General features: G+C 46.4%; 1 protein-coding gene across 5 annotated transcripts in view; it reads left to right on the forward strand.

Annotated features, from left to right (window-relative positions):
• ATP6V0A4 (ATPase H+ transporting V0 subunit a4) overlaps positions 1-24,645 on the forward strand; it is a 72,535-nt gene extending 47,890 nt beyond the window's left edge. For all 5 annotated transcript variants that reach the window (XM_032643739.1, XM_032643741.1, XM_032643744.1 and 2 more), the window contains 8 exons: positions 2,458-2,551; positions 5,924-6,042; positions 8,053-8,269; positions 11,375-11,476; positions 16,581-16,709; positions 20,563-20,680; positions 22,211-22,382; positions 24,218-24,645. In XM_032643739.1, the coding sequence (XP_032499630.1) occupies positions 2,458-2,551; positions 5,924-6,042; positions 8,053-8,269; positions 11,375-11,476; positions 16,581-16,709; positions 20,563-20,680; positions 22,211-22,382; positions 24,218-24,311 (1,045 nt within the window). In that variant the 3' untranslated portion in view covers positions 24,312-24,645. The remainder of the gene's footprint in view (positions 1-2,457; positions 2,552-5,923; positions 6,043-8,052; positions 8,270-11,374; positions 11,477-16,580; positions 16,710-20,562; positions 20,681-22,210; positions 22,383-24,217) is intronic.
• The last annotated feature ends 345 nt before the right edge of the window (positions 24,646-24,990 follow it).

The following is a 24,990-nucleotide window of genomic DNA, read 5'->3' on the forward strand; positions in this document are numbered from 1 at the left end:
AAGTGTGAGAGGAGAGCACCGCGAGAAAGGGGAGGCGGAGATGTGTAACCGTATCTGCAACCTTGCTTCCATCTTTTCTCTCTCAAGCGTGGTAGGACTTTCTATTTAAGGCACGTCAGGGGTCTTATCTGCTCACCAAAATCTGCACCACACATCGTAAGTTGGGGGAGAGAATACACCATCCGTCTCCTCTGAGGATTTCTCAGGAAAGATTCAACGCAGGGTTCCTTTCGACGTGAATGTTCCTAAGTGCATTTGGGGGCTTGGTGCTGACTGAAGGCCCAGGGGGGCTCAGGGGCTATCGTAGTACAGGTGGGTGTGTCGCAGAGGCTCCGTGCCTCTCCTTTTAGTCCCTTTGCTGGGTCCAAGTGCCCTGTAGTAGAGGACAGGAATGTTGAACAATAAATAAGTAAATAAAAATGAAGAAGAAAACATTTTGCAGGACTACAGTTACAGATGGCTATGGCTGTGGGGTTTTGTTTGTTTTTTCTTTGCAATTAGTACCCTGAAGAGATGCCTCGAAGAACAAAACTTTTCATAGCATTTGGAGAGAAATTGCTCAGTTTTGCTCTTCAGCTTTAAACTCATAAGCACAGTGATGGATCCCGAAACATGTGTTAAATCAGCGTAACTTCAGCAAACTATTTACACAAAATTTCACTTGCCCTGGAGTGTGACTGCGAAAAGTCCGAGTCAACTGGCTTGCTGTCACTCTGCAAACGTGGGTTGGAATATTGTTCTTTTGTGTGCACGTAAGTTACCCTGGCCCCAGTTCCAGGCTGTGGAGGCCAAGCCTAGTCGGAGAGACCCCAAGCTCAGCCCCACGCCCAAGCATGGATGGTATGAAGCAGACCCTCTTCAGCAGGGAGGCGAAAGGAAATCGTAGGCACACATCAGAGCGGCAAGGGGCAACAGCGGGCTGATTTTGTCACTGGCCACAAGCTAGGTCTTGGGCCTGCCTTCGCTGACAGTGGGCTAGAGACACTGTCCCACCGTCCTTCAGCCACAGACCACAAGGATCGTGTGTGTTGTCACCAAAATTGGGTTGATTGACTCAGTGAGGGAGATGGTGCCCTCTGGGGATGGTGGGCATCTCAGTAAGAGGGTGTTAGAAGGGCTTAGAGGATTTGGCCTCTGGGAGGATAAGGGGAGTGGTGGTCATTTTTGTGGTTTGGACAACGTCCTTATTTTTGAACTGTCCATATTTTGATATCAGATATGATTGTGGAATGGTCTTGTTTTTGTCTTGGTCCCTGATGGTCACAGGGTGGCCTTGTCTGATGTTCTGTGAAACAGATACCATGGCTTAGCTGTGGGCGCCAGGCCAGTTCCCTCTTTTATCTTTGTTGACACACAAACACACCTCTGATCATTAGATCCAACCATTTGCACCGAGGCGTGCTATTAGGACCGGGGTCTATGTCTGAGATGGCCGGTCAGGGCCTGCTGTTTACACTGTCACTGAGGGCCTGGTCAGCATAATCAGGCTTCCTAATTTCCCCCGTGCTACCGAATACCCACCACACCCCAGGTGCAGGAGGGAGGGAGTGTATTTCTAGGCAGCCTGTCAACGTTGCCAACATTCTGTTCTTCATCCTTTCAAATACTCATCCTTAGGCCCCTCCATAGATGTGTGCTCTTAAAAAAAGAAAAATTAAGGGCTTCCCTGGTGGCGCAGTGGTTGGGAGTCCGCCTACCGATGCAGGGGACACGGGTTCGTGCCCCGGTCTGGGAAGATCCCACATGCCGCGGAGCGTCTGGGCCCGTGAGCCATGGCCGTCGAGCCTGCGCGTCCGGAGCCTGTGCTCCGCAACGGGTGAGGCCACAACAGTGAGAGGCCCACGTACTGCAAAAAAAAAAAAGAAAGAAAAATTAAGCCCTAATGTTCTCAACCCCTTCAGGTTTGCACAGATGGTAAGAAATTCCTGCCCATTGACATTTGTGCTTCTGGGTGAGAATGGGACACAGATTTAAAGGCAGTTAATGGACCACAGCTTTCAGGGGCTGAGTTTCCCAGAGGTCAGGGGTCATGTGTGAAAGCCAATTCACTCCTCCAGGATCAGTTCTCGTGCTCCCAGGGGAGATTTCCCAGCCTGGTCCCAGGGCTGGGTTTTATCTCCTCTATACTCCTGTCACCCTTGCCCCCTGCCTCTTTTCTGATGTAGTATAACTTTTTCTTTACTATACCCAGTCAGGCTGAGAGCCCTTTGGAAACTCACACTGTGACCTCCTTGGGGGCCAGATGGTAATTTCTGTAGCTCAGTACCTAGGGTGATACGCAGCACATAGTAGGTATTCAATATCCATTTGTGGAATAATTGAATGAACCAATTGGTGAGTCGCACCAACAGTTAGGCTTTGATTGGCTTGCAAGTGGATGACTGATGGTACTATAGTATTTTTCCTACCTCTAGTTGATCATTGGTTTTGTTTTGTTTTTCCTTTCTCCCTCTGTAGTACACAAGTAATGGAAACAAATCCATATTTACAGCTGGACCCAGCCGTTCCGGGAGTGTACTCCGGAAATCCATACCCTTTTGGGATTGATCCGGTAATAATGTCTTCTGAGATTAAATATTCATTATGTAAAATGTCTTGCTGAGGAGATCTCTGTGTGGAGGGGACGAAAGTACCAGCACCTGTCAAATCCACCAACTTGTACTGAGATAGAATAGCATGTCCTGGAGGTTTTTGTGACGCATTGCAATGGATTCAAGTAAACGTCCTACCTGCACCCTTTACCCAGCCCCTGGGTCATTTTCCGTGCAATTTCCAAACATCTGCCTCTTTCTTCTCAGTTATACCCCTGGTGGTTTACCGTTGCTTCTTTAAAAGGCCCTTGCTTGGAAAGTATGCATATTAGATAAGCAACTTAGCAACCTAACTGGGTTCCCAACTTTGGCGTTTTCTTGCAGTGATTAACATCTCTCTTTTTCCTAGAAAAGTGTGGATTTGCTTTTATATTTGCTTTATTTTATTGCATAGAATTATACAAGTTTTTAAAAATGTGTTAACTTTAATGGTTTGTTATATCTACCTCAATTGGACTTGAGCCAAACAAACAAAGGTGCTTCCTCACCAAGCCTGCAGGTACAAAGAGATGTCAAGAAGACACATCCCTATTTGGGTAAAACCCCTCACACGATGGCTTAGCACCATATTGCCACCAGGTGGCGGCTTTGTGCCCCAAATGAGCACAAGTGTCTGGAGCTGAACTTGGCAGATGGGGTTCATAAAAGTTTCCTCTACTCTCACTTTGTTGGAAGAGAACCTGAGACCACAGTTTTACTTGCTGACAGTTGAGAGTAATAGCACTGGCCCTAAAATTGGTTCTCTGGTCCCTCCTATCTTGTGGGTCATCTCCTCTTCAGTTTTCCTGTTCCTCCCACTTGCTGCCCACCTCCTGTCCCTTATAAAAGCAGCAAGCCTCACCCAGGATTGGTTTATACTTGCCACCCAGGGGCACTTGCATTCAAAGTTTTATCAAAAGAGGCGAAGTCCTTGAAGTCCTGTTTGTAAGCTGCAAAGTGCTAAAAATAAATGCAAGTTGTTATTTTTGTAGACTGGAAGGCTTTATCTTCAGTCCAAGGAATTTCATGATCAGCGAACAGGCAGCGGAGGAGTATTAGAGGGGAGTGATTTTTAGGGTCTGGTTGACCTTCCTTTCCTTTGAATCTCATTGCTCCCACTGTCCTGTCTCTTCTCTTCACAGCCCCCATCTCATGCATCAGCAAATCCTGTCTACCCAATTTTGCCCCTCATGGACAAAGGGAGGGTAGCAAATTTCACGATTCAGAATTGAGTGGTCCAGTCTTTACTCTGTGTGCAATTTTGTCATCTGCCCACCAGTTAGAAAAGAAAAGAAAAATGTGAGGGTGAAAGGGAAGGTGATGTGCTGAAAATAATTAATTTTTTCCTAGTAACATTTAGATTTTTAAAGATTTTTGGCCTTTTTAAACATTATAAAATAATATATATGATTAAAAACCCATATAATACAAAAATTATTAAAAAATAAAAAGATAAAGCAGAAACTAACACACCATTGTAAAGCAATTATACTCCAGTAAAGATGTTAAAAAAAAAAATTAAAAAAATAAAAAGGAAGAGTTGCCTTTCTTACCTTTCCTCTTCCTGCAATCTGATTGCCCAGAGATAATCTCTTTAATGGAACATTTCTGTGTTTATATTAGCACTTATATATATTAATGAAGGGTTTGATTTTTACATAATGTAAATTTCTACAGCTGCATTTATTAACTCTGTTGAGCATCTATTTGTGAGTCAGATCACAAAATATTCGAGCATCAGAGCTGAGGGGGCTTTCTAAAGGCGTCTGTAAATATTTTATAATAAATGAACATTATACAATGGTTACAAGCCCATGATTTAGAATCAGATAGGCTGTGTTTAAATCTTGGATTTTCTATTTACTTGCTACGTGATTTTGAGCAAATTATCATCTCTGGGTCTGTGTTTCCTCATCTGTAAAATGGATATAATAATAGCCCTCATAGAATTGCTCAGAAGAGTAAACGAATTTTACAGGTAAAACACCCAGAAGAGTCTGTTGCATAAACAGAGTAAACGCTCCATTTGCTGTTATATTATTTCTCCTTGGGCGTGTAAGTAACTTAGTCTCTCTGAGATTTTGATAAATGCCCTTATCTGTAAAATGGGAATACTTACAACTATCTCATAGAGTTTTTGTTAGAATTAAATGAGATAAATACACTTAAAGAGCTTAGTATGTACCTGGTACTTAACCGTGAACATTTTTTAGTTTTTCCAAGCTGGGTCTAAGGTGTACTGGTAACCCTGCCCTTACTGTGTTGAGTGATTCTGTGGAGACTGGCCAACCAGGAGGGCAAAGGGAAAAAGCAGAGGGTGGAGGGCAAGCCTGGTGCAGCTTCAGTGCCAGGGCAGATGGGGAGGGTAGTGGAGGTGCCTCTGGGGTCTGAGCACCTGTTACAGGAGTCCCTTTCCCCATCTTCCCAGCAGCCCCCTTAGTGTTTGTTAAGCTGGTGGCCGCTCAGGACATTGTTGAGACAGAATCAGTGAGAGGTGGTTCCTGCATGGGGGAGGGGAAGGTAACTGTGCACTGAGGCTGCACTAGGTGGACGTCGACCCCTTAGCAGAAGCAGAGGAGTTTGGAGGAGGAAGTAGTTTAGGAGGAAAGAAAAGAAGACCCTGTGGCTTTGTTAGTTCTGAGGAGCAAACCCTCCAGATGCCTAAAGTTCCAGAGGGGTCAGAGGTAGAAGCAAGGACTTGAATCATTCGCGTGGGGGTGGGTGTTGGAGATTTCTGCGGGGAAGAAGAGCGTTAGTGACTGGGACCATTAACCAGGGTGAGGCCACGACAGCCCCCAGCCACTGAGTGCTTGTCCTGTGTGCCCGTCTTGTGTGGGCAGGACAGGTACACACGTCCCTCTCTGTGCCAATAAATGTTGGCTACAGGAGTGGCTTCTTGAGAAGGGCCTGGGAAAATGCTTTGTAATGTAAAGTGCTATAGAAATTCAGCCTAAAAGGTGGTATTATTAAGAGGGGATGGGCTAAATTCATGGACCAGAGATCTACACCATTAATGTGGGAACCCAGGCAAGTTTGAGATCTCTCCATAATGTTTCAGAATGTCTTTTCATTTAGAACAGGGGAAAAATCATGTCGGTTTTTTTTTTTTTTTCTTCCAGTTACTTGATGTTTTACTAATGGTGCTATTGGTTCCAACACAGTTGTCATGAGAATTGCATTTATAAGGGGTTTGGTCCTTTTCTGAGCCTAAAATGCATGGGCTGAACTGGACAGAAATTTGAAAATGTGGTTCCCAGAGCGACTTTTTCAGGGGAAATCGAGCTTTAGCCCCTGACTCTGGGAGAACTTCTAGACTCTGGTCTCATGTCTTTCTTGTCACGTTTCCCTTCCAGGTTTGGAACTTGGCTTCAAACAAGCTAACATTCTTGAACTCCTATAAGATGAAGATGTCAGTTATCCTGGGAATTGTCCAGATGGTTTTTGGTGTCATTCTCAGCCTTTTCAATCACATGTAAGTTTCACAATGAGCTTTCTGCCTGTTGGTCTGACCGTGTCGGGGATGAGCAGTGGCAGAGCCCCCAGTTTGCTCCTGTGTCCCTCCGTGCAAGTTTCCTTCCTATGGGGACTGCTTTCCCCGGTCTCTTGGCTTGAGTTCAGGCAAGCTTGTTTGCCAGAAATGACACCTCTGTTTCTCCTGAGCTGAGGGCACCTTTCACCTCAGAAGTATTTGAGGGTTCAGAAAGACTGCAAGGCCACAGTGCTATGTGTCCTCCCAGCCTGCAGGGCTTCCGCTGGTGCTAGATCCAGGCTTATAACTCCCACCAGTGGGCAAATGGGGACATAAGTGCCCTCAAATTCTGAATTCCATTCGGTATAATTTCTTCCTGCTGGCAGCAGCCTCTCTCTCATTTCTTTGACTGTTAACGTTCTCCCATCTCTTCTTTCTGTTAAGATTGATCTGTAGAAAGCTTCTCAAACTTGCATATTTGTGCTAAGTTGTAAATGTTTGAAAACGGCCTCCAATATGCCTGTTTAGAGATGCTTTTGTGGACATGGCAGCTTGTGGGTATCGCTGAAACCCACCTGCCAGGAGGTCAGCACAGTGCCAAAGAAATGGTACAGAGTTTAGAGTCAGAAGGTTGACTGATGGTTCTAACTCTTTATAGCTGTGTGATCATAGATGTGTAGCTTAACGTCTCTGAGATCGTTTTCTGCTATAGAATGGGAATAGAGGAGTCAGAATGGGTCGGTTACTGTGTAGTAACAAACAACTCCCAAATCACAGTGGTTTATGGCCGTGATGCATTGTCATCGTGGGCCACCGGGGACACTGCTCATCTCATCCTCACACTGGGACCAGAGCTGATGGGCTGCCACCACCTGGAAGCTGCCAATTGCTGTGACAGGAGAGTGTGGTCAGTTACACACTGACTCTTAAGGTTCCACCTGGAGTGACACAGGCCACCTCCATTCCCATTTCATTGACTAGAGCCAGTCACATGGTGACCTCCAATCGGAAAACCAATAGATGTACGATTCTACTTAAAAAATAAGAACTATTTAGTGAGTAAACGAATGACAGCGCCTTGGTACTACTGCCTGCCTGAAAGTGCTGTGAGAGTTAAATGAGAGAGAAAACCAGGAGGTGATTTTTGGACTATCATTGACATCGTGTGTCAGGCTGGCCTCAACTATCTCTAGTAATCCTGCTTTATCATGGGATCTCCATTTTTCCCTCCAATAACTCTTACAATTAACAAAGGGTCTGGGGCCCTTTTCTGACATTTTAACTGGGTGTCCCCCAACTTAGTCTTGTGGGACTCTCTTAGAGCAGAAGTTGGCAAACTTTCTCTGTAAAGGGCCAGATAGTAAATGTTTTAGGCTTTGCAGGCCAGATGGTCTGTGTCACAGCTACTCAATTCTGGTGTTGTAGTGTGAATGCTGCCACAGACTCTGTGTAAACAAACGAGTGTGAGTGTGTTCCAATAGAACTTTATTTATGAAAACTGAAATTTGAATTTCCTATCATTTTCACGTGTCATCAAATATTCTTTTGATTTTTTTCCTCCCAACCATTTAATGATGTAAAAACCATTTTTAACTTGTAAGCTGTACACAACTAGGTGATGGGCTCAGTTTGGCCTGTGGGCCGTTGTTGACCGACCCCTGTCCTAGGGCATCCTTAGGGGAGAAGCTGCCAAGCCATGCTTCTATATCCTTGTACCATTAATTGTGTTGATATGAATTCGGTCTGCATGGGAAGCTGTGGCCAGATCATCAGTTGTCTATGTGAGCCTGCCCTCTGCCTCAGACTTTATCTTCTAGACCCCGGTTCTCTCTGAACCTTTTGTGCAAAAGCACCTTCCTTTCTCATCTTCTCCAGCCATGCATGATTGCCACTTGCCTGGGGAGTGGATGCAGGGTTCAAAGAAATGAACATCTGGTGATTTGGAGAGAATAGTGAGTGGCTGGTGTTCCTTCAGTGCTCTGTCTGGTATGTGTGTGTGTTTCCCACCCTCAGATTCTTCAGGAACACGCTCAGCATCATCTTGCAGTTCATCCCCGAGATGATTTTTATCCTGTGTCTTTTCGGATACCTGGTCTTCATGATCATTTTCAAATGGTGCTCCTTCGACGTCTCCGTGTCCCGGCGAGCCCCGAGCATCCTCATCCACTTCATCAACATGTTCCTGTTTAACTATAACGACCCTTCGAATGCACCCCTATACAAACATCAGGTACTGATGGGGCTTTCTTCTTCTTTTACGCACTTGATTATGTTAAATCTCTCTCCTACTCTTGGGTATTGCAGAGAGTAATTATTTGCAAGACTGAGCCATCTCAGCACCCGATGTGTTAGCTTCTTCAAATTCAGAAGGTCTTAATTGGATGAATGTCTGGGTGCTGAAGGCAGTGCTGTGGTGTGGCTCCAGCCGTTCCTATCTGGGTAATACGTGGGAGGGATTATTGCTGTGGGGTTGAAAATTAGCTTGTACGTTGTCTGCGAAGAAAGAAAACAAATAATCCTTCGGATTGATTGGCTTGAAACTAAACGCTCTAAATAGCACCTTAAAAATGAATAATCTTTTATTATAAAAGTAAACTCTAGTTAAGGTTCACAAGAAAGAAAATTGAAATAGAGTCAAGAAGAAGAATCCCTCTGTTCACGTGGGGAGTGAGTTTCTGGAAAACTGAACCAAACTCATGCTGTCCTATGAGCTTCCATGGCTAATTGGAGATGCTTTCTTTCTTTTTTTCTTTGGGCTCTTCTTCTATGGATGATACCTTCCAACAGTTGGATGTTATTGCCATTCTGACTTCTGTTTCTTTCAGCCTCATTATCAACTTAATATTTTATTTTAAAAAAGTATAAATGTCCCATGAGAGGTGGGTATAAAAATATCTCAGTGACTAATTTTTGGTAACACAAATAGTTCTTTTCCTCTGGCCTCTCCCAGTGATAACCTGATCATATTGTTTGCTGGTAGATTTTCACTAAGGGAGGATCCACTTATATAGGTTCTAATTCCTCTGGATCAAGCTCTAGGGCTAGATTTCCCAATATCAGTGCATGGCACCTGCCAGTGACCGCTCATCCTGGGTCCCAGTTACAGCCATGCTCCTCCTACAGCTGCACACGTCCTCATGAGTTTGAATCCTAGCTGTGTTCTCCTCCCCTACAGAAGCAGCAAATAAGAAGAAGAAAAAGTAAGGAATGATTTTAGCTAATAATCAGAGACGACATGTAGCTCTGAAAGCTCTCTTATATCCCACCTTACTATTGTTGCACCTGTTTGTTATACATCAATGGTGTAGGAACCATCCCTAGACTATTGGCATTAAATGAATGTATCTGGAAGGTTCGTTTATGCAATGCTGGAGTCTAAACGAAAGTTCACTTGGATTTCCCAAACAAGTCTTCTCTTTGAGACACGGTACTCAGATTCACCACATAGTTCATGTGCTAATTCTTTTCCTAAAGACTAAAGTCCTGTCTTAGTGCACTGAACATTGAACAGTGAATGGCTTTTCCAGCTTTTTTCCATTCAAAAATGTTATTTGGAGTTGGCTGGTTTCCACACCCTGGAATGAAGATTCATTATCTAGACACAGTTTGCAGTTTCCATAACCTCATCTTCCCGTCATGCAGCTGGAAGAGACAGTGTAAGTTACTAATACAGCCTCCTCCAAACACTGCCCTGGTTGCTTCGTGCCATGTTTCAATATCAAAGAAGAAGGGCAACAGATAAGTAGACATCTCTGGTTGCTTTGTACATTGTGAAGGGAAAAAGCATGATATCTAAATGGGCAAATGGCAACGAGGTAGCTTCGAGGACAGGGACCTGGGACTGGCAAGTACAGTGTGTGTTCCCGTGGTTCTCCCCCTTCTTGGGAGCAGTTAAGAGTGGAGGAGGGGGCTTCCCTGGTGGCGCAGTGGTTAAGAATCCACCTGCCAATGCAGGGGACATGGGTCTTCTCCCTGGTCTGGGAAGATCCCACATGCCACAGAGCAACTAAGCCCGTGCATCACAACTACCAAGCCTGCGCTCTAGAGCCCGCGAGCCACAACTACTGAGCCCGCGTGCCACAACTACTGAAGCCTGTGCACCACAACTACTGAGCCTGTGCTCTAGAGCCCGTGTGCCACAACTACTGAGGCCCGCATGTGTAGAGCTCGTGCTCCGCAACAAGAGAAGCCACCGCAACGAGAAGCCCGTGCACCGCAACGAAGAGTAGCCCCCGCTCACCACAACTAGAGAAAGCCTGCGGCCAGTAACGAAGACCCAACTCAGCCAAGAATAAAATAAAAGAAAATAAGAGTGGAGGAGGGTAGGAGATGGAGAAGATAAAATGTTTCCATTATTATCGGGGTAAATCTTGTTACAATTGGGATGATAATAAATTGTCTCACTGGGAGCTTGGCCAGAACAGTTAAAGAAATGTGAGGGCTCAAGAAGCGTTTTCCCTTTTACTCTGAGCACCCCATTTCTACACCTTTTCAATGGCTCTGATGAAACCTTCCCAGGAGTCTTGGTTCTTCAGACCATAGCAGCTCTGGGTCAGTCCTCAAACCCAGTGACTCGGGAGGGTAGGAAAAAGAGTTGGGGGTGAGGATGTGAAAGGAAATATGTGACAGGATGATAAAGTGGGATGTCGCCTGGGCTTCAGCGAGGCATGAAGACCATAGACGCCTCACTCCAGAGTGAATTCTGACAGTGAGAGAGACAGCAAAAGAGAGTTCAGCCCAGGCGTCCCAGGACCCGTTAGGTGACTCACCCATAATGAGTTCTGTGCGAGTAGGCGACGATTGTTTTGAAAAAGAGAGCACAAGGGCTTAGTAGTACTGGAAATACAAGGTTACTGATGGAGACAGTAAATTTGTGACTTAAGTGACCCAAGAACTTTTGGTCACTCCAGAGTGACCAGCGCAGTGCCAGGCCAGCGCTTTGTCCAGGGCCAGGGCTGACTGTCCCCACGGAACAGAGTCAAGGGGACCAGGGACAAATAAAGCTGCCCTTATGATGTGGCTCATGAGCTCTTCTGTCCAATGACAGGCTCCACATGGTGCGGGTGTATGATAAGGGACCACTTGGAGAGTAAGGAATAAAGACAGGGAGACTCCAGTGTCCACCATGAGTGGACACCCCATACCACCGGACTGACAGCTGTCTCCCTGCACTGGGAATAGCCCAAGATGGGAGGGTGAATGGGTCCATTGAAACGCTGTAGATCACTCCCAAATAAAGTGCAGCTAAAATGATACATATTTACCATTTTATCGTGTGAAATGTGCTGTGCAATCACCTTGAAATGATAGGATCTTACGGTTTTTGGTCTTACAGCAAGAAGTCCAAAGCTTCTTTGTTATTATGGCTTTGATTTCTGTGCCGTGGATGCTTCTGATTAAGCCGTTTATTCTTAGAGCCAGTCATCGGAGATCCCAGGTAAGCACCATCCACTTCCATTCACTCACTGTGGGTAGGAGTGTGGGTTCCCTGCAAGTGTAAGTTGGGGTTTAGAGAGAACACCGCATTGACCAGGGCCTGAAGGACCTGGTGAGGTGAGGAACTGGCCCACCCCAGGTATGCTTCCTACTGCAGAGCTCAGCTTTTCCTTGGGGCTTTCTTGATTCCAGCATGATGGTCGCATTTAAATCTTACGTGCTGCAAACCGTGCTTGGGGTGTGTGTGCTGAGTCAAGTGGTAGGTAATGACTTTTAAGGTTCTGAATGTGGTCGTTTTATTAGTTGAAAATAAGACTCTTTTACTGTAGTTTTAGTGTGTTAATGAGTATTGAAAGTTGTTTTCATCAGGATTCTAAAGTTGTGGGCTTTTACTGTATTATGTTACAGATGGTGAGAGGGAACTAGAGGAGGAAACACGTTTAAATAAGTCTGTTCTTGTTTTTCTGATTTTCACCCTATTGTCAAACACCAGTTTCAGCCCACTTCCTCCTTTTGTCTGAACTTCTCCTGAGCCTCAGGTTTACTCAGAGGGTGACGAAGTGTTTACTGTCAGCCTAAATCACATAGGATTTGGGAAGATTAACCTTCCAGGACCATTAGAGTCTAGAAGTGACACACAGGCACTGTTTGAGATGATTGGTCTCTGCTTCCCTCTGTTAGTACAAAAGATTAAGTGGGCTGTGCTGAGATCATGTATGTTTTAAGCGGTTGGAAATATTTTCAGGTAAACTTTTTTTTTTTTAACATCTTTATTGGGGTATAACTGCTTTACAGTGGTGTGTTAGTTTCTGCTTTATAACAAAGTGAATCAGTTATACATATACATATGTTCCCATATCTCTTCCCTCTTGCGTCTCCCTCCCTCCCACCCTCCCTATCCCACCCCTCCAGGCGGTCACAAAGCACCGAGCTGATCTCCCTGTGCTGTGCGGCTGCTTCCCACTAGCTATCTATTTTATGTTTGGTAGTGTATATATGTCCATGCCTCTTTCTCGCTTTGTCACAGATCACCCTTCCCCCTCCCCATATCCTCAAGTCCGTTCTCTAGTAGGTCTGTGTCTTTATTCCTATCTTACCCCTAGGTTCTTCATGATATTTTTTTTCTTAAATTCCATATATATGTGTTAGCATACGGTATTTGTCTTTCTCTTTCTGACTTACTTCACTCTGTATGACAGACTCTAGGTCTATCCACCTCATTACAAATAGCTCAATTTCGTTTCTTTTTATGGCTCAGTAATATTCCATTGTATATATGTGCCACATCTTCTTTATCCATTCATCCGATGATGGACACTTAGGTTGTTTCCATCTCCGGGCTATTGTAAATAGAGCTGCAATGAACATTTTGGTACATGACTCTTTTTGAATTATGGTTTTCTCAGGGTATATGCCCGGTAGTGGGATTGCTGGGTCGTATGGTAGTTCTATTTGTAGTTTTTTAAGGAACCTCCATACTGTTCTCCATAGTGGCTGTACCAATTCACATTCCCACCAGCAGTGTAAGAGTTCCCTTTTCTCCACACCCTGACGTGGCTGATGGTAGAGTCGGGGACCTGGGTGGGTCCAGGCTGGAGTTCAGGAGGTTCGTCTCTAGGTGGCGCTCTCTTTCTAAATCACCTGCCTCTCCCACTATTTCCTGCCAGCCTCGACCAGATCCAAAACCTGTCTGAGATATAATTTATGTGGGATATAAATACACAGGAAGGCAAACCAACGAATACTTGTTTATTGTTTGGTTAATAGGTGAGAGACCAAGATGGTAAAGGAGAGTTGAGGTGGACCATTGTCCAAATAGGTGAACTGGTGTTTCAAAGGAAGGTGGCAAATACCTTTCTGCAGAAACAGATGCGACTGTCTTTCTTAGAAACTCAACCTGTCCGTAAGTCGAGGACTAGGTTACTGCTGGCTCGCCTGAGTCCCAGGACTCTCAAACCATAGCTTGTCTTATTCTTTGCTCCACAAAAGCTGTTTAAATAGTGGCTGAGCCCAAAGTGACGGATTTCTCCCTTTTCCCCACGGATGACTTGTATGACAGGGAAGGAAGTAGAGGTGCTTTTGTAGTCTGCCATCTTGGGCGATACCTCCTAGGCTGACTCAGGGGAACAGGGGCTCCCAAAGGCTGCTTGGAGGCCTGCCTCCTGGCCCCTGGGATGTGTAGCTGTCGATTGACTCCTTAGGCTGCTGGTTACATGGTCCTTTTTCATGTTAGAAACATTTCCTTCCACCTCCATCCAAGAGATGATTCCATAATGGAATTATCTGGCCTCCTCTCAAGTCCCCCTGTGAAGCCTTAAAGAGGTCCAGTACATAGAGATTATAAACAGACTTGTTCTGATGGGCCTTGGGGGAAATGAGCAGAGGTCCCATCTCCTCAGGCTCCTCTGTAACCCTGTAGCCCTGGGTCCCTGCAGGACATGGTTTGGAAACCCCTTCACTAGAGGGCCACCTGTGATGTGGCCCTTCTGGCACGCACCCTGTAGGCAGCCAGTGAGCGCACACCTCCTCCCCAGAACTACTCATGCCAGCCCCCTGGACCGCCTGGACCACCCACATTCTGCTTCCTCTTCAGACTTGCTGCCGTGGACCCAGGTCTCCTATCACTCCATATCCCAGGTCACGGTGAAGTAACTTTGCATTTCTATTGAAAATCTTTACATCTACCTGCGTGTTTTCTATGCTAAAATTCACTGAAGTATAACCTACATACATCAAAGTGCACAAATGATAAGGGCACAGATCAGTGAAGTATCATCACATGGACACATCTGTGTGACCAGCAGTCAGATAGAGACGCGGAACACCATAGACCCTGAAGTCCCCGTGTGCTTCCTTCCAGTCACTGTCACCCCAAGGTCAACCACTATCCCGACGTCTAACACCACAGGTTAGTCTTCCCTGCTCTGGAACTTTATGTAAGTGGAACCATACACCGCGCCTTCGTCTGGGTCTGGCTTCCTTCATCCAGTGTTATGTTTGAGAGATTGTGTGTGCGTGTGTGTGTGTGTGTGTGTGTGTGTGCGTGTGAGATAGCTATGTATTACAGTATTCCCTTGCGTGAATATACCACAATTTGGTTATCCATTTGTATATTGATAGTTATTTGGCTTTTTTCCAGTGTTGTTAGTAATTACAAATAGTGCTGCTGTGAACATCCTTGTGTCTGTCTTTGTGCACATGTGTTTTATGTGTTTTTAGACAGTTGCAAGTAACTCATTTAAAATTGATTCCTATTTTATTTCAGACGGCATCCAGCTCAAACATTGTGAGATGTTTAGTTAGGGGGATTGCAAAGTATATTTTGAATGGGAAGAAGAGTCAGTAAGATCCACAGAGTCCCAGTGTCACGCTTCTACACAGTTGTTCATGCTGATTTGAACCAATTTCAGGATATGACCAGAAGAGGCTAGCATTTAAAGATGGAAGTGGAAAAACTGTCTTCTGTTTCTTCTTTGGTATTTTCTTCCTTAAGTTGATGGGGAGAGAAAATAGGATTTCAAGAAGACAAAGTAATGTTAACTTGAGCCCCATTTTCTCACCATGGGGCAAGGAACCATGGGCCAAGGGGAAAGGCTTACCCAGAGCCCCCTCTTGGTACCCAGCACCCTGGAATTCCTGTCCAGATGGACACAAGCCCACTTCCAGGGCATAAAAAGGGCCAACCACAGCACCGGACTGGGTACCACTGACCCTGGTGTGGCCAAGGGGCAGCAGGACTCCCAAGGAGGGAGTGTGGGTGGAACGTAGACATTTGGGTGGGAGTGTCCACGCATGTGCACACGAGGCCACGGCCCTTATGCTGTGAGATGAAATCACAGGTGAGAAGGGAAGGGTCATACGCCGGGGTGCAGGGCCAGCTCTCCCATGCTGCCATGTCCTGGTGTGGGATGCTGAATTTGAACCTGGCCTTCCAAGTTCTTGTGAGAATTTATTTATCAAGACAGACACCAAAACATATTTTATTTAGGAGTTTGTTGGCTTGATTTCTAACTATTAAATATTTAAACATATGGCATGTGGGCTTTCATTTGTACCTTTGCCCAAAGATCTGCAAATATCAGGTTCAGACCTGCTGAAGAAAGAATGATAAAGACACTTTAATGCCTAATTTGCAATATGCCACCCGTGAAATTATTCTAGGAAAAACTTTGGATGTGGGACATTAAATTTCACAGTGACTTGAAAGAAATATTTTCTTCAGACTCAAGGAGAAAACCAGGCCAAATTGAATGGTGACTACACCTAGATTTTTTTTTCCTTGAATTTTTTTCTTAGCTATTTTCATAAAGTGATGTTTTTACTTTAAAAAGTATATTTGTGTTGGAAAAGTCATTGTCTAGTCCGTTTGGGCTGCTGTAACAAAATACCACACACTGGGTGGCTAAAACAACAGAAATTTATTGCTCACAGTTCTGAAGGCTAGGAGTCCAAGATCAAGGTGTCAGCATCGTCACCTTCTGGTGAGGCCCCTTTCCTGGTTCACTGCTGACAACTCTCTGTGTCCTCACCTGATGGGTGGAGCTCGGGAGCTCTCTGAAGCCTCTTTTATAAGGCACTAATCCCATTCACGAGGGCTCCACCCTCATGACCTAAGTACCTTCCAAAGTCTCCACTTTCTAATACTTTCATCTTTGGGGGTTAGGATTTTAACATGAATTTTGTGGGGGGGCACAAACATTCAGACCATAGCAGTCATTAATCTCTCTTAATTTTGCTTGTAGAAATCTGGCTGTTTGGGTCACACGACGATTGGTTTCCTGTAAAGAGTGTGATTAATTTGGCACATTCTGGAACACAGTGGAGAAAAGCACATGCCCTGGAATTAGACTGCCTGGATTTGAATCCTGGCTCTGCCACTAACTAGCCTTACCAGCTGTGCAGTCCTGGGCTCATTTCTTAACCTTTCTGTTACTTAAGTTTACTTCTCTGTAAAATGGGGGTGATAATTGTGCTTACATAAAAAGATTGAATAGAAGGTTTAGAACAGTATCTGGGACATGGCTAATATTTAATGAGAGCCTTTATATAGAAGTTTTGTCATTCGAAGGGTGAATTTGACACTGCATTTTCTTATTTGCTGAAAGCTACAGGCCTCCAGGATCCAAGAAGATGCCACCGAGGACATTGAAGGTGACAACTCCAATCCTTCCGTGAGCCCTGGCCACAGGGCTTCTGCAGGTGCCCATGGGGCTCAGGATGACCACGATGAAGAGGTATCTGGGGGAGTTCCCTGGTGGCCTAGTGGTTAGGATTTGGTGCTGTCACTCCCGTGGCCCAGGTTTGATCCCTGGTTGCAGAACTGAGATCCCATGAGCTGCATGGCCAAAAAATTAATTGCTTATCTAAAGAAGAGGGAAGAGGTATTTGGGACTTGACACCCTATGAATACTTCCAGTTTGTACAGATTCTAGAAGCCAGATCTAGTCAGGGATGGTGCTCACGTATTTAACAGCCAGTAGCGTGTGGGCACCAGCCAATCAGAACGGACTTAGGCAGTAGAGCTGGGAGGGTTGGGAGGACCCTGCTGGTGGCAACCCTGTCATCACTGAGTCATGGGAAATTGGGGAGGTCCCAGGAAAGGGGGGTCACTTAAGCTTACAACTACTTACTAACCAGTCAGGGAGCCTTTTAAATAATTTCGCCCAGGTGCCGCTCTATCTGTGAGTATGAGGTGAATATCAGCCTCACATTTAGTGACATAGAAGGTCCTAAATGTTACTGAGGTCTCCTTGGCTCAGAACTGGGCCCCTGGGAGTCTGCCAAATTTATGATGATCTTTCCCATCAGTGACCCTCACTCATGAGAGCAGAGGCCAAGTCTGGTCCCTTATATTGAAGCAAGAAGTGGGTTATGGGGCTTCCCTGGTGGCACAGTGGTTGAGAGTCCGCCTGCCAATGCAGGGGACACAGGTTCGTGCCCCGGTCTGGGAGGATCCCACATGCCGCGGAGCAGCTGGGCCCGTGAGCCATGGCCGCTGAGCCTGCGCATCTGGAGCCTGTGCTCCGCAACGGGAGAGGCCACAACGGTGAGAGGCCCGCGTACCGCAAAAAAAAAAAAAAAAAAAATAATAATAATAAAAAAGAAGTGGGTTATTTATTCTCAGTCCTCCTCCCCAGCGTAAGCAGCCTCAGATGCCATCGCCGCCTCTGGCCTCAACCCTGGCTCAGTCTCTTCTTTGTTCACTTATCTTTGTAATATTGTCTGCCTCTCAAGGGAAGTCACAAATTCATGTGTTCTTCTCTCCTCCCTCCCTGTCCCTTTCCATCCAAGGGCAGCCACTCCCCGCTCAGGAATTTACCATGTTTTCCCAGACAAGACGGCTGGCTGTTTTTATACCATGACTGAAGTCACCCACGGTCCTGAACCCCGGGCAGGGGGTTTTAACCCGAGCTCTGTTCTAATTCTGGAGTGGGGACAGGGTTCCTGAGGCCTGAGAAATGCTATAAATAACTCCATCTGTGGTGTTAATTACTTTAAAAAAACCAACAAGTATTCATCTGCACCAATGAATAGTCAATTAGAATTAATGAAAAATCTGGATCATGGAAAGTTTTCCCAACAAGATTCCAGGTACAGAGAGTAACCCATATTCATGGCGATTGGTATTACTAGGTCTGTCAGACCTGCTGGAATGTTTTAGAATCCAACCCACACATCTTCTGACTCATCAAGTCCCAGCCTGTCCAGTACAACCTTCCTCATCCATCCTCCTCGTGGCCTCGGTATATATCCGGTCAATGTTCACCTGCCACCTCCTTCGTGAACCAGCTGCCTTCACTGGGGGCAGCTTCAGGCTCCATTTGACGGCTCTTCCCCCAGTACAATAATGCCTGGGTCTCCCAGCACAAGGCACATACAGGCTCGACTCTGCTTCCCCCTCCAGGTCCTGTCCCACTTCTGTCCGCACCCGGAGTTAGCCAAACTCCAGGTTAAGGGCCCAGTTCTCCAGACTGCCAAGTCTACCCAACACTTCTGACACCACCCACAAGTCTGGAGGTCCCCTCAGACTCCCTCATGTTCAGTCATTTGTAGACAGCTCACAGAACTCAGAAGAATGCTCTACTTTCAATTACAGTTTTACTTACAACAAAAGTCTACAAATCAGAACCAGCCAGAGGAAGACACAAGTAAGCAGAATCTGACACTGGGAAGGTTCCAGATGCAAAGCTTCTGTGTTCTTAGGGATGCATGACTCTCCCAGCATTGACATGTGGCAGTATTATCGTATTGTTAATTCAGGAAGCTCCCATGAGCTTCTGTGTTTGATGTTTTATTGGGGTGTCATTATGTAGGTGTGATTGACCCAAGTGCAATCCAGGTGGTTGCACTCAATCTCCAGCTCTGTCCCCTCCCTGGAGATGGGTTTGGGTTGATAACATGTGGCTGAAAGTCTCAACTCTCTAACCACGTGAAGCCAGCTCCCACTTAAACTACCAAGTGCCCACCATAGACACCTCATTCGCAAAAGTGGTGAGGTGTGGTCCCAGGGACGGACCATGAATATCAGACGTTTCTTTCACTTGGGAAATGCCAGGCGTTTAGAGGTTGCCTCCCAGGAGCCAGGGCAAAGCCAGACCTCTCTTTGGCTGAGGTTCATTCTTCACCAGACATTCCTCTGTTACTGTGACTCTCTCTACCCACTCTCTCCACCTCTGCCCATCCCCGCCCCTTCAGTTCCTCTCTGCTGTTTTCACTGATGAATGGGAGGGGAGGCACTGATTTTGGTCTTTACCCCATAGCATCTGACTACAACCCCCAGTGACCACAACCCCCGTTTCTTCCTGTATATCCCTCCATCCTTGACGTCCTGGACCGCAGCCTGTGACTGCTCCCAGCTCTTTGACCTTTTCATTTCATCATCAATTTCCTTCTTTCTTATCTCCGAGTTGAGATGTTTCCTAAGGGTGGCAGCTCTTCTTCTCATGATCTTCCCCTTGTTCATCTTCTCGGTCCTCGTAGCTCCCACTCTCACTCCTCGCACAGCTGTGGTCCCAGGTGTCCCTTTCCAGCCCAGACTTTTCCTCTGAGCCTGTTCTGCCTCTGCTGGTCTGTGCTGAGAGATTCAGCCTGTATGGCCAGCTATCACCTGCAACGCAACACGTCTGGGAATCAGCTACTCCCCTTCTCCAATTTATTCATTTCCGCCAGTGCCATTCTTTCACCCATTCGGGCTCAGGGACCTCAGAGCCCTGTATGACCCTGGCCCTGCGGGGTGAGGGACCCTTCTCTGTGTTCCCACGACACCCCTGCATTCTTGGTTATTGCAGTTCCCGTGCTGATGTGTGGTAACTGTCTGTTTGCATCTTCTCCCTGCTGGGTGGTGAGCTGCTTCAGGGCAGGGATGGTGCCAGTCAGATTGTTTCCCTCATAACATCAGAGTACATGAAAGAAAAGAATGATCTATTGCTGTCTTTGCACTGTTCCTTTTCCCCTCATACCTGGATTACTAACATAATCAACAAGTTGACTTTTTTTGCTTATGGGCTGTCCTTTCCCTGATCCATTTTTCTACCAGATTAATCTTGCCTCCAATATTTCTTTATTTTATTGAGATACTTCTACTGGTTCCTCATGACTCTGGGTGGTTTTCTCGATTGCGTCCATCCTTGCCTTTCCCACGGCTTCCACAGCTGAGTCTTTCCTCACCTCAGCAAGCTCCCCGTCGAGAGCCAAATGGTTTTTCTCCCACACTTACCTTCGTGATGCTCCCAACCACCTGCCTTTTCCTTACCCGGAGTCATTTTCTTTACCAGGAATGAACTGGCTTCTCTTTTTCCTTCCCTGTTCTTCACGGCTCAGCACAAATCTCAGCTCCCCTTACCAACCAACCACTCTGCTGCTTTGAGCTCTTTTCAGCCATTTCTGGGAAATGTTACCGCACACACACCATGTCCTACTGTGGGCTGCTCATTCTGTTTCTACAAGTATATTAATACCCATTTCCCCCTCGTTCAACTGGAAATGTCTTAACAGCAGAGTCCAGGCCTTATTCGTCCGTGGTATCATTTGTAATACGTCTGAGTAGAAAGTACTTAATGAAATAGCATTACAAATTCTCTCTTTCAGTTCAGCTTTGGAGACATCTTTGTGCATCAGGCCATCCACACGATTGAGTACTGCCTGGGCTGCATTTCCAACACAGCCTCCTACCTCCGGCTCTGGGCCCTCAGCCTGGCGCACGCACGTGAGTGAGCGGGCCGCGTGGCAGGGTCACCATCGCCTGTCCCTTTGGAAACAGACGCAGCGTACTTCTGGGTCATCTCTGGTGCGCTGACCAGAAGAATGGCTCTTCTTTCGTAGTAGAAGTGACCTTTTTCAGTGGGTCTGGCTTTATCTTGCTGGAATGGTTACCCTCTGTATCAGCTTCCAGTTGCTGCTGTAACAAACTACCACATGTGTGGCAGCTCAGAGCACTGTGAAATTGACTATCTGACCGTTCTGGAGGCCAGAAGACCTATAAACAAGGTGTTGGCAGGTCTGTTTTTTCTGGAAGCTCTTGGGGAGAATCTATTTCCTTGCCTTTCCTAGTTTCTACAGGCCCCTTGCATCTCTTGGTATGAAGATTCAAGCCCCAAGAATGACTTAAGTCTGGAATCTTGACTCATCAACTTACTTTGTAAAACCCCTCTTGATTTCTGCCCGCTTCTCCAGTCTTGTCTCTTGGTATTTCCCTCCATGCCCCACCGGCTCCCGATTACCCCCACCCACTTCCCCATTTCATGTGCAGTGGCCACAGGAACTGCACTGAGGCTCCCGAAGATGCCACACTAGCTGGGCCCCTCTGTGTGTTTGCCCTGCAGCTCCCTTGCCTGTAAAATTCTTCCCTTCTTTCACTCTCTCCCCACCTGATGTCTCATCCTTCCTTCAGAACTCAGCTTAGCTAGCACCTTTCCCGGGTAGTCTTCCTCCCTGGCCCCCAGTCTGGAAGGTGCCCTTCCCCTGGGTTCTGGAGGTGCCCCTATCCTAGCACCGATTGTAATTCTGTCTCATTAGCCTGTCTCCCTACTAGACTGTCATTTCCTGAAAGGCAAGGACCCTGACTTTTATCTCTGCATTCCCAGCACTGGGCCTAATGCCAAGAACAGAGAAGCCAGGCCAAAATGTGTGCTAAAGGGATAGAAAGCAAAGCAGTGAAAGTGAGCCTGATTGTTGACTTACAGCAGAAAAGCATGTGCTCAGCGTTAGCGTGGTCTTGACTGCTCTGGCTGTGTTTGTTTCCTCGCACAAACTCCTGTAATTACAGTATCTCCCTGGAAGGGGTGGGGGGGTTCTCTGGTATCTCTTCTCATAAGGGCACTAATCCCATCATGAGGATCCCACCCTCATCTCCCGAGTACCATCACTTTGGGGTTAGGGCTTTAATATATGAATTAGAGGGGCTATCAAATCATAGTACATGTATTCTTTTGTGTTTTGCTTCTTTGGCATAAGATGATGTTACTCGGATTTATTCACGTTGCTGCCCGTAGCTATGGTCTGCTCACTTTCATTGGTGAATAATATGCCGTCCTATACTTGTCCTCTTGATGGAAGCTCCTCCAAAGCTGTGTAGACAGTCTCACGCAGGTACCCTAGGGCACACGTGACCGCGTTCTCCACCTGGGAGTGGAGTTGCTGAGTCGTAGGGTGTGCAGGTCCAGGATTATGGTGTAAGAATAATCTGCATTTGCCAGATAAACCGTGTGGTTGAGAATGTTTCTCTTGCATCTTGCAGAACTGTCTGAAGTGCTCTGGACCATGGTGATGAACATTGGCCTTCGCGTGCAAGGCTGGGGAGGACTGATTGGGGTCTTCATCATTTTTGCCATATTTGCTGTTCTGACGGTAGCCATCCTTCTGATCATGGAGGGCCTCTCGGCTTTCCTGCACGCCCTGCGGCTGCACTGGTAAGAACTGGTTGTAGGGTAGATGCTCTCAGTGTGCTCTAGGGAAGGAGGATGGGCTGTAGGGCCAGCCAACTGGGTTCAAATCCTGACCTGCTGTGTGACATTAGCAATTCACGTACCTTTTTGGAACCTTAGTTTAGTCCCCTTGTTGGTATGATATTAAATGATGTAATACCTGGGGGCATATATACATATACAGTGACTGCTCTGTAAGGCATGTTAGAAATGTTCATTTGTTATTATAATTGGCTTCAACTGTTGGTAAGATGACGGATCTGAAGGGCTCACAGAGGGCAATGCTGAGCAAATCTGGGATGTCTGGCCTTTGTTGCTGAGTGCTGGAGTTATACCAACAGAACAGACACCTAAACTGTTTTTTTTTTCTCTTTTTTCTTTTTAAATTAATTATTTATTTATTTGGCTGCGTCGATTCTTAGTTGCAGCTCGCGGGATCTTCGTTGTGGCATGTGGGCTTCTCTAGTTGTGGCACGCGGGCTCTCTAGCTGTGGGGTGTGGGCTCAGTATTTGCGCATGGGCTTAGTTGCTCTGCAGCATGTGGGATCTTAGTTGCCCGACCTGGGATCGAACCTACGTCCCCTGCATTGGAAGGCAGATTTTTAACCACTGGACCACCAGGGAAGTCCCGCGACTAAACTCTTGGAAAGTGGAAACAGAAGGAGGGTACCCAGCAGGAGGAAGGCACTCACTGGAGGCCCTTGACATTCACAGATGTGTCCAGAGACTGTCGGCCATCACTGGGCTGACGAATATGAAAACATTTGTTTCGGCTTCTCTCTCTCCCAAGTCACATTTCAGCCAAGAGTTTTGAGTGTGCTGTCCATACTGAAGCATCAGGGCTCCTATGCATCCTGAACCAGACTGTCCTCAGCAACCCTGGGGCTTCCTCCCTCCCTCTGTGGCCACTGTTCATAAAGGAAAGGTTTTACACTTCACCTGTTGAGAGAATCACAGGGTCCCCCGCCTGAGGCTATAACATCATTTCTCCCCGTTTCATTAAAGAAATGAACTCTGCAGTATAATAAAGCGGAAATGATCATACATGATATCTGTTATGTAAGTTATAAAAATATAAGTCAAGGGCTTCCCTGGTGGCGCAGTGGTTGAGAATCTGCCTGCTAATGCAGGGGACACGGGTTCGAGCCCTGGTCTGGGAGGATCCCACATGCCGCGGAGCAACTGGGCCTGTGAGCCACAACTACTGAGCCTGCGCGTCTGGAACCTGTGCTCCGCAACAAGAGAGGCCGCGATAGTGAGAGGCCCACGCACCGCGATGAAGAGTGGCCCCCGCTTGCCACAACTAGAGAAAGCCCTCGCACAGAAATGAAGACCCAACACAGCAAAAATAAATAAATAAATTACTAAACTCCTACCCCCAACATCTTCTTTATATATATATATATATATGTCAAGGCTCTGGCGGTTCTGCAATCACGTAAGCCCCACAGTTTAAGATCAGGATGGAAACAAAAAACCTCATACAGCCTGGTGACACGCTGTCTCATCACCAGCTCCTTATCCGGTACTGCCTAGCGAGGGCTTCCCGGCTGCTGGGAGCTGGGGGAGGTCATGCTCTGGTCCCTGAGGCCACTAGCAAAGGCCTGGAAGAAGTGGGGTCGGGGGAGGGAAAGGTGTAAGAGGGAGGCAAGAGAAGGATTAAAAAAAAAAGCCTCAGAGGATTCCTGTGGTGGCTGCCAGCCTGGGGCGCCTTTGTCACCTGGTGCTTGATTTTACACATGCTCTGCCAGCCTCTCCCCTCCAGCTGCCAGCCTCTTGTTTATGTGTTCAAACCCCCTTCTCCTTGCCCCTAACAACAGGGTGGAGTTCCAGAACAAGTTCTACGTCGGGGCTGGTTACAAGTTTTCTCCATTCTCCTTTAAACAAATCCTGGATGGGACAGCCGAGCAGTAGCTGCACGTCTGGTGGCTGCAGCCGCCTCTTCCATCAGTCACCTCCTACACCAGTCTCTGTGCCAATGAAAGAAGTTTTGTCTTGTCTTTAACGTCAGCCTGCATAAGGCAGTCAATGGAATGATTGTTCTCGCTAACCGGAGGGAGGAAGCCATGTATTGTATCTGTAAGCCTTGGGATTTGATATGACTTAACCATGTCGTAGAGAGACTACACAGGCAAGTCGTTTCAACCTCATGCAGGGTCTTAATTGTTAAATCCTAGAATGATTGAGAAATGGGGAGAGGGGAGTGCCAAACTGAGATTTTCTTGTAATTAAACTTCTGGGTCATCCACTTTGTTATTAAGGTGTCTTTTTTCAACATTATTCTGTAAAACTGAGTATTGATAATTATAGGCCAAAGCTAAACAATAGAGTTACACAAAGTAACCCTAGAGAAAGGTTATGGTTTTTTATTCCTCATTTCCTCCTTCCTCAAATACCTTTTTTCCTTGTCGGGGGCTAAGTTTTACAGGATTAGGGACTTTCTCAAGAATTTTCACTCCAGGTGAGGAAAAACAGATAATGTTCTCTGTTCAGATGGAGAGCTGGCCCTGGCGTGGCTCGAACTGTTAAATCCTGTGGAATGAAGTGTGACAACATGATATCATCAGTGATTTTGTTTATTCTCAGTGCACAT

This window comes from Phocoena sinus, chromosome 9 (assembly GCF_008692025.1).
Source record: "Phocoena sinus isolate mPhoSin1 chromosome 9, mPhoSin1.pri, whole genome shotgun sequence".
Taxonomy (NCBI): domain Eukaryota; kingdom Metazoa; phylum Chordata; class Mammalia; order Artiodactyla; family Phocoenidae; genus Phocoena; species Phocoena sinus.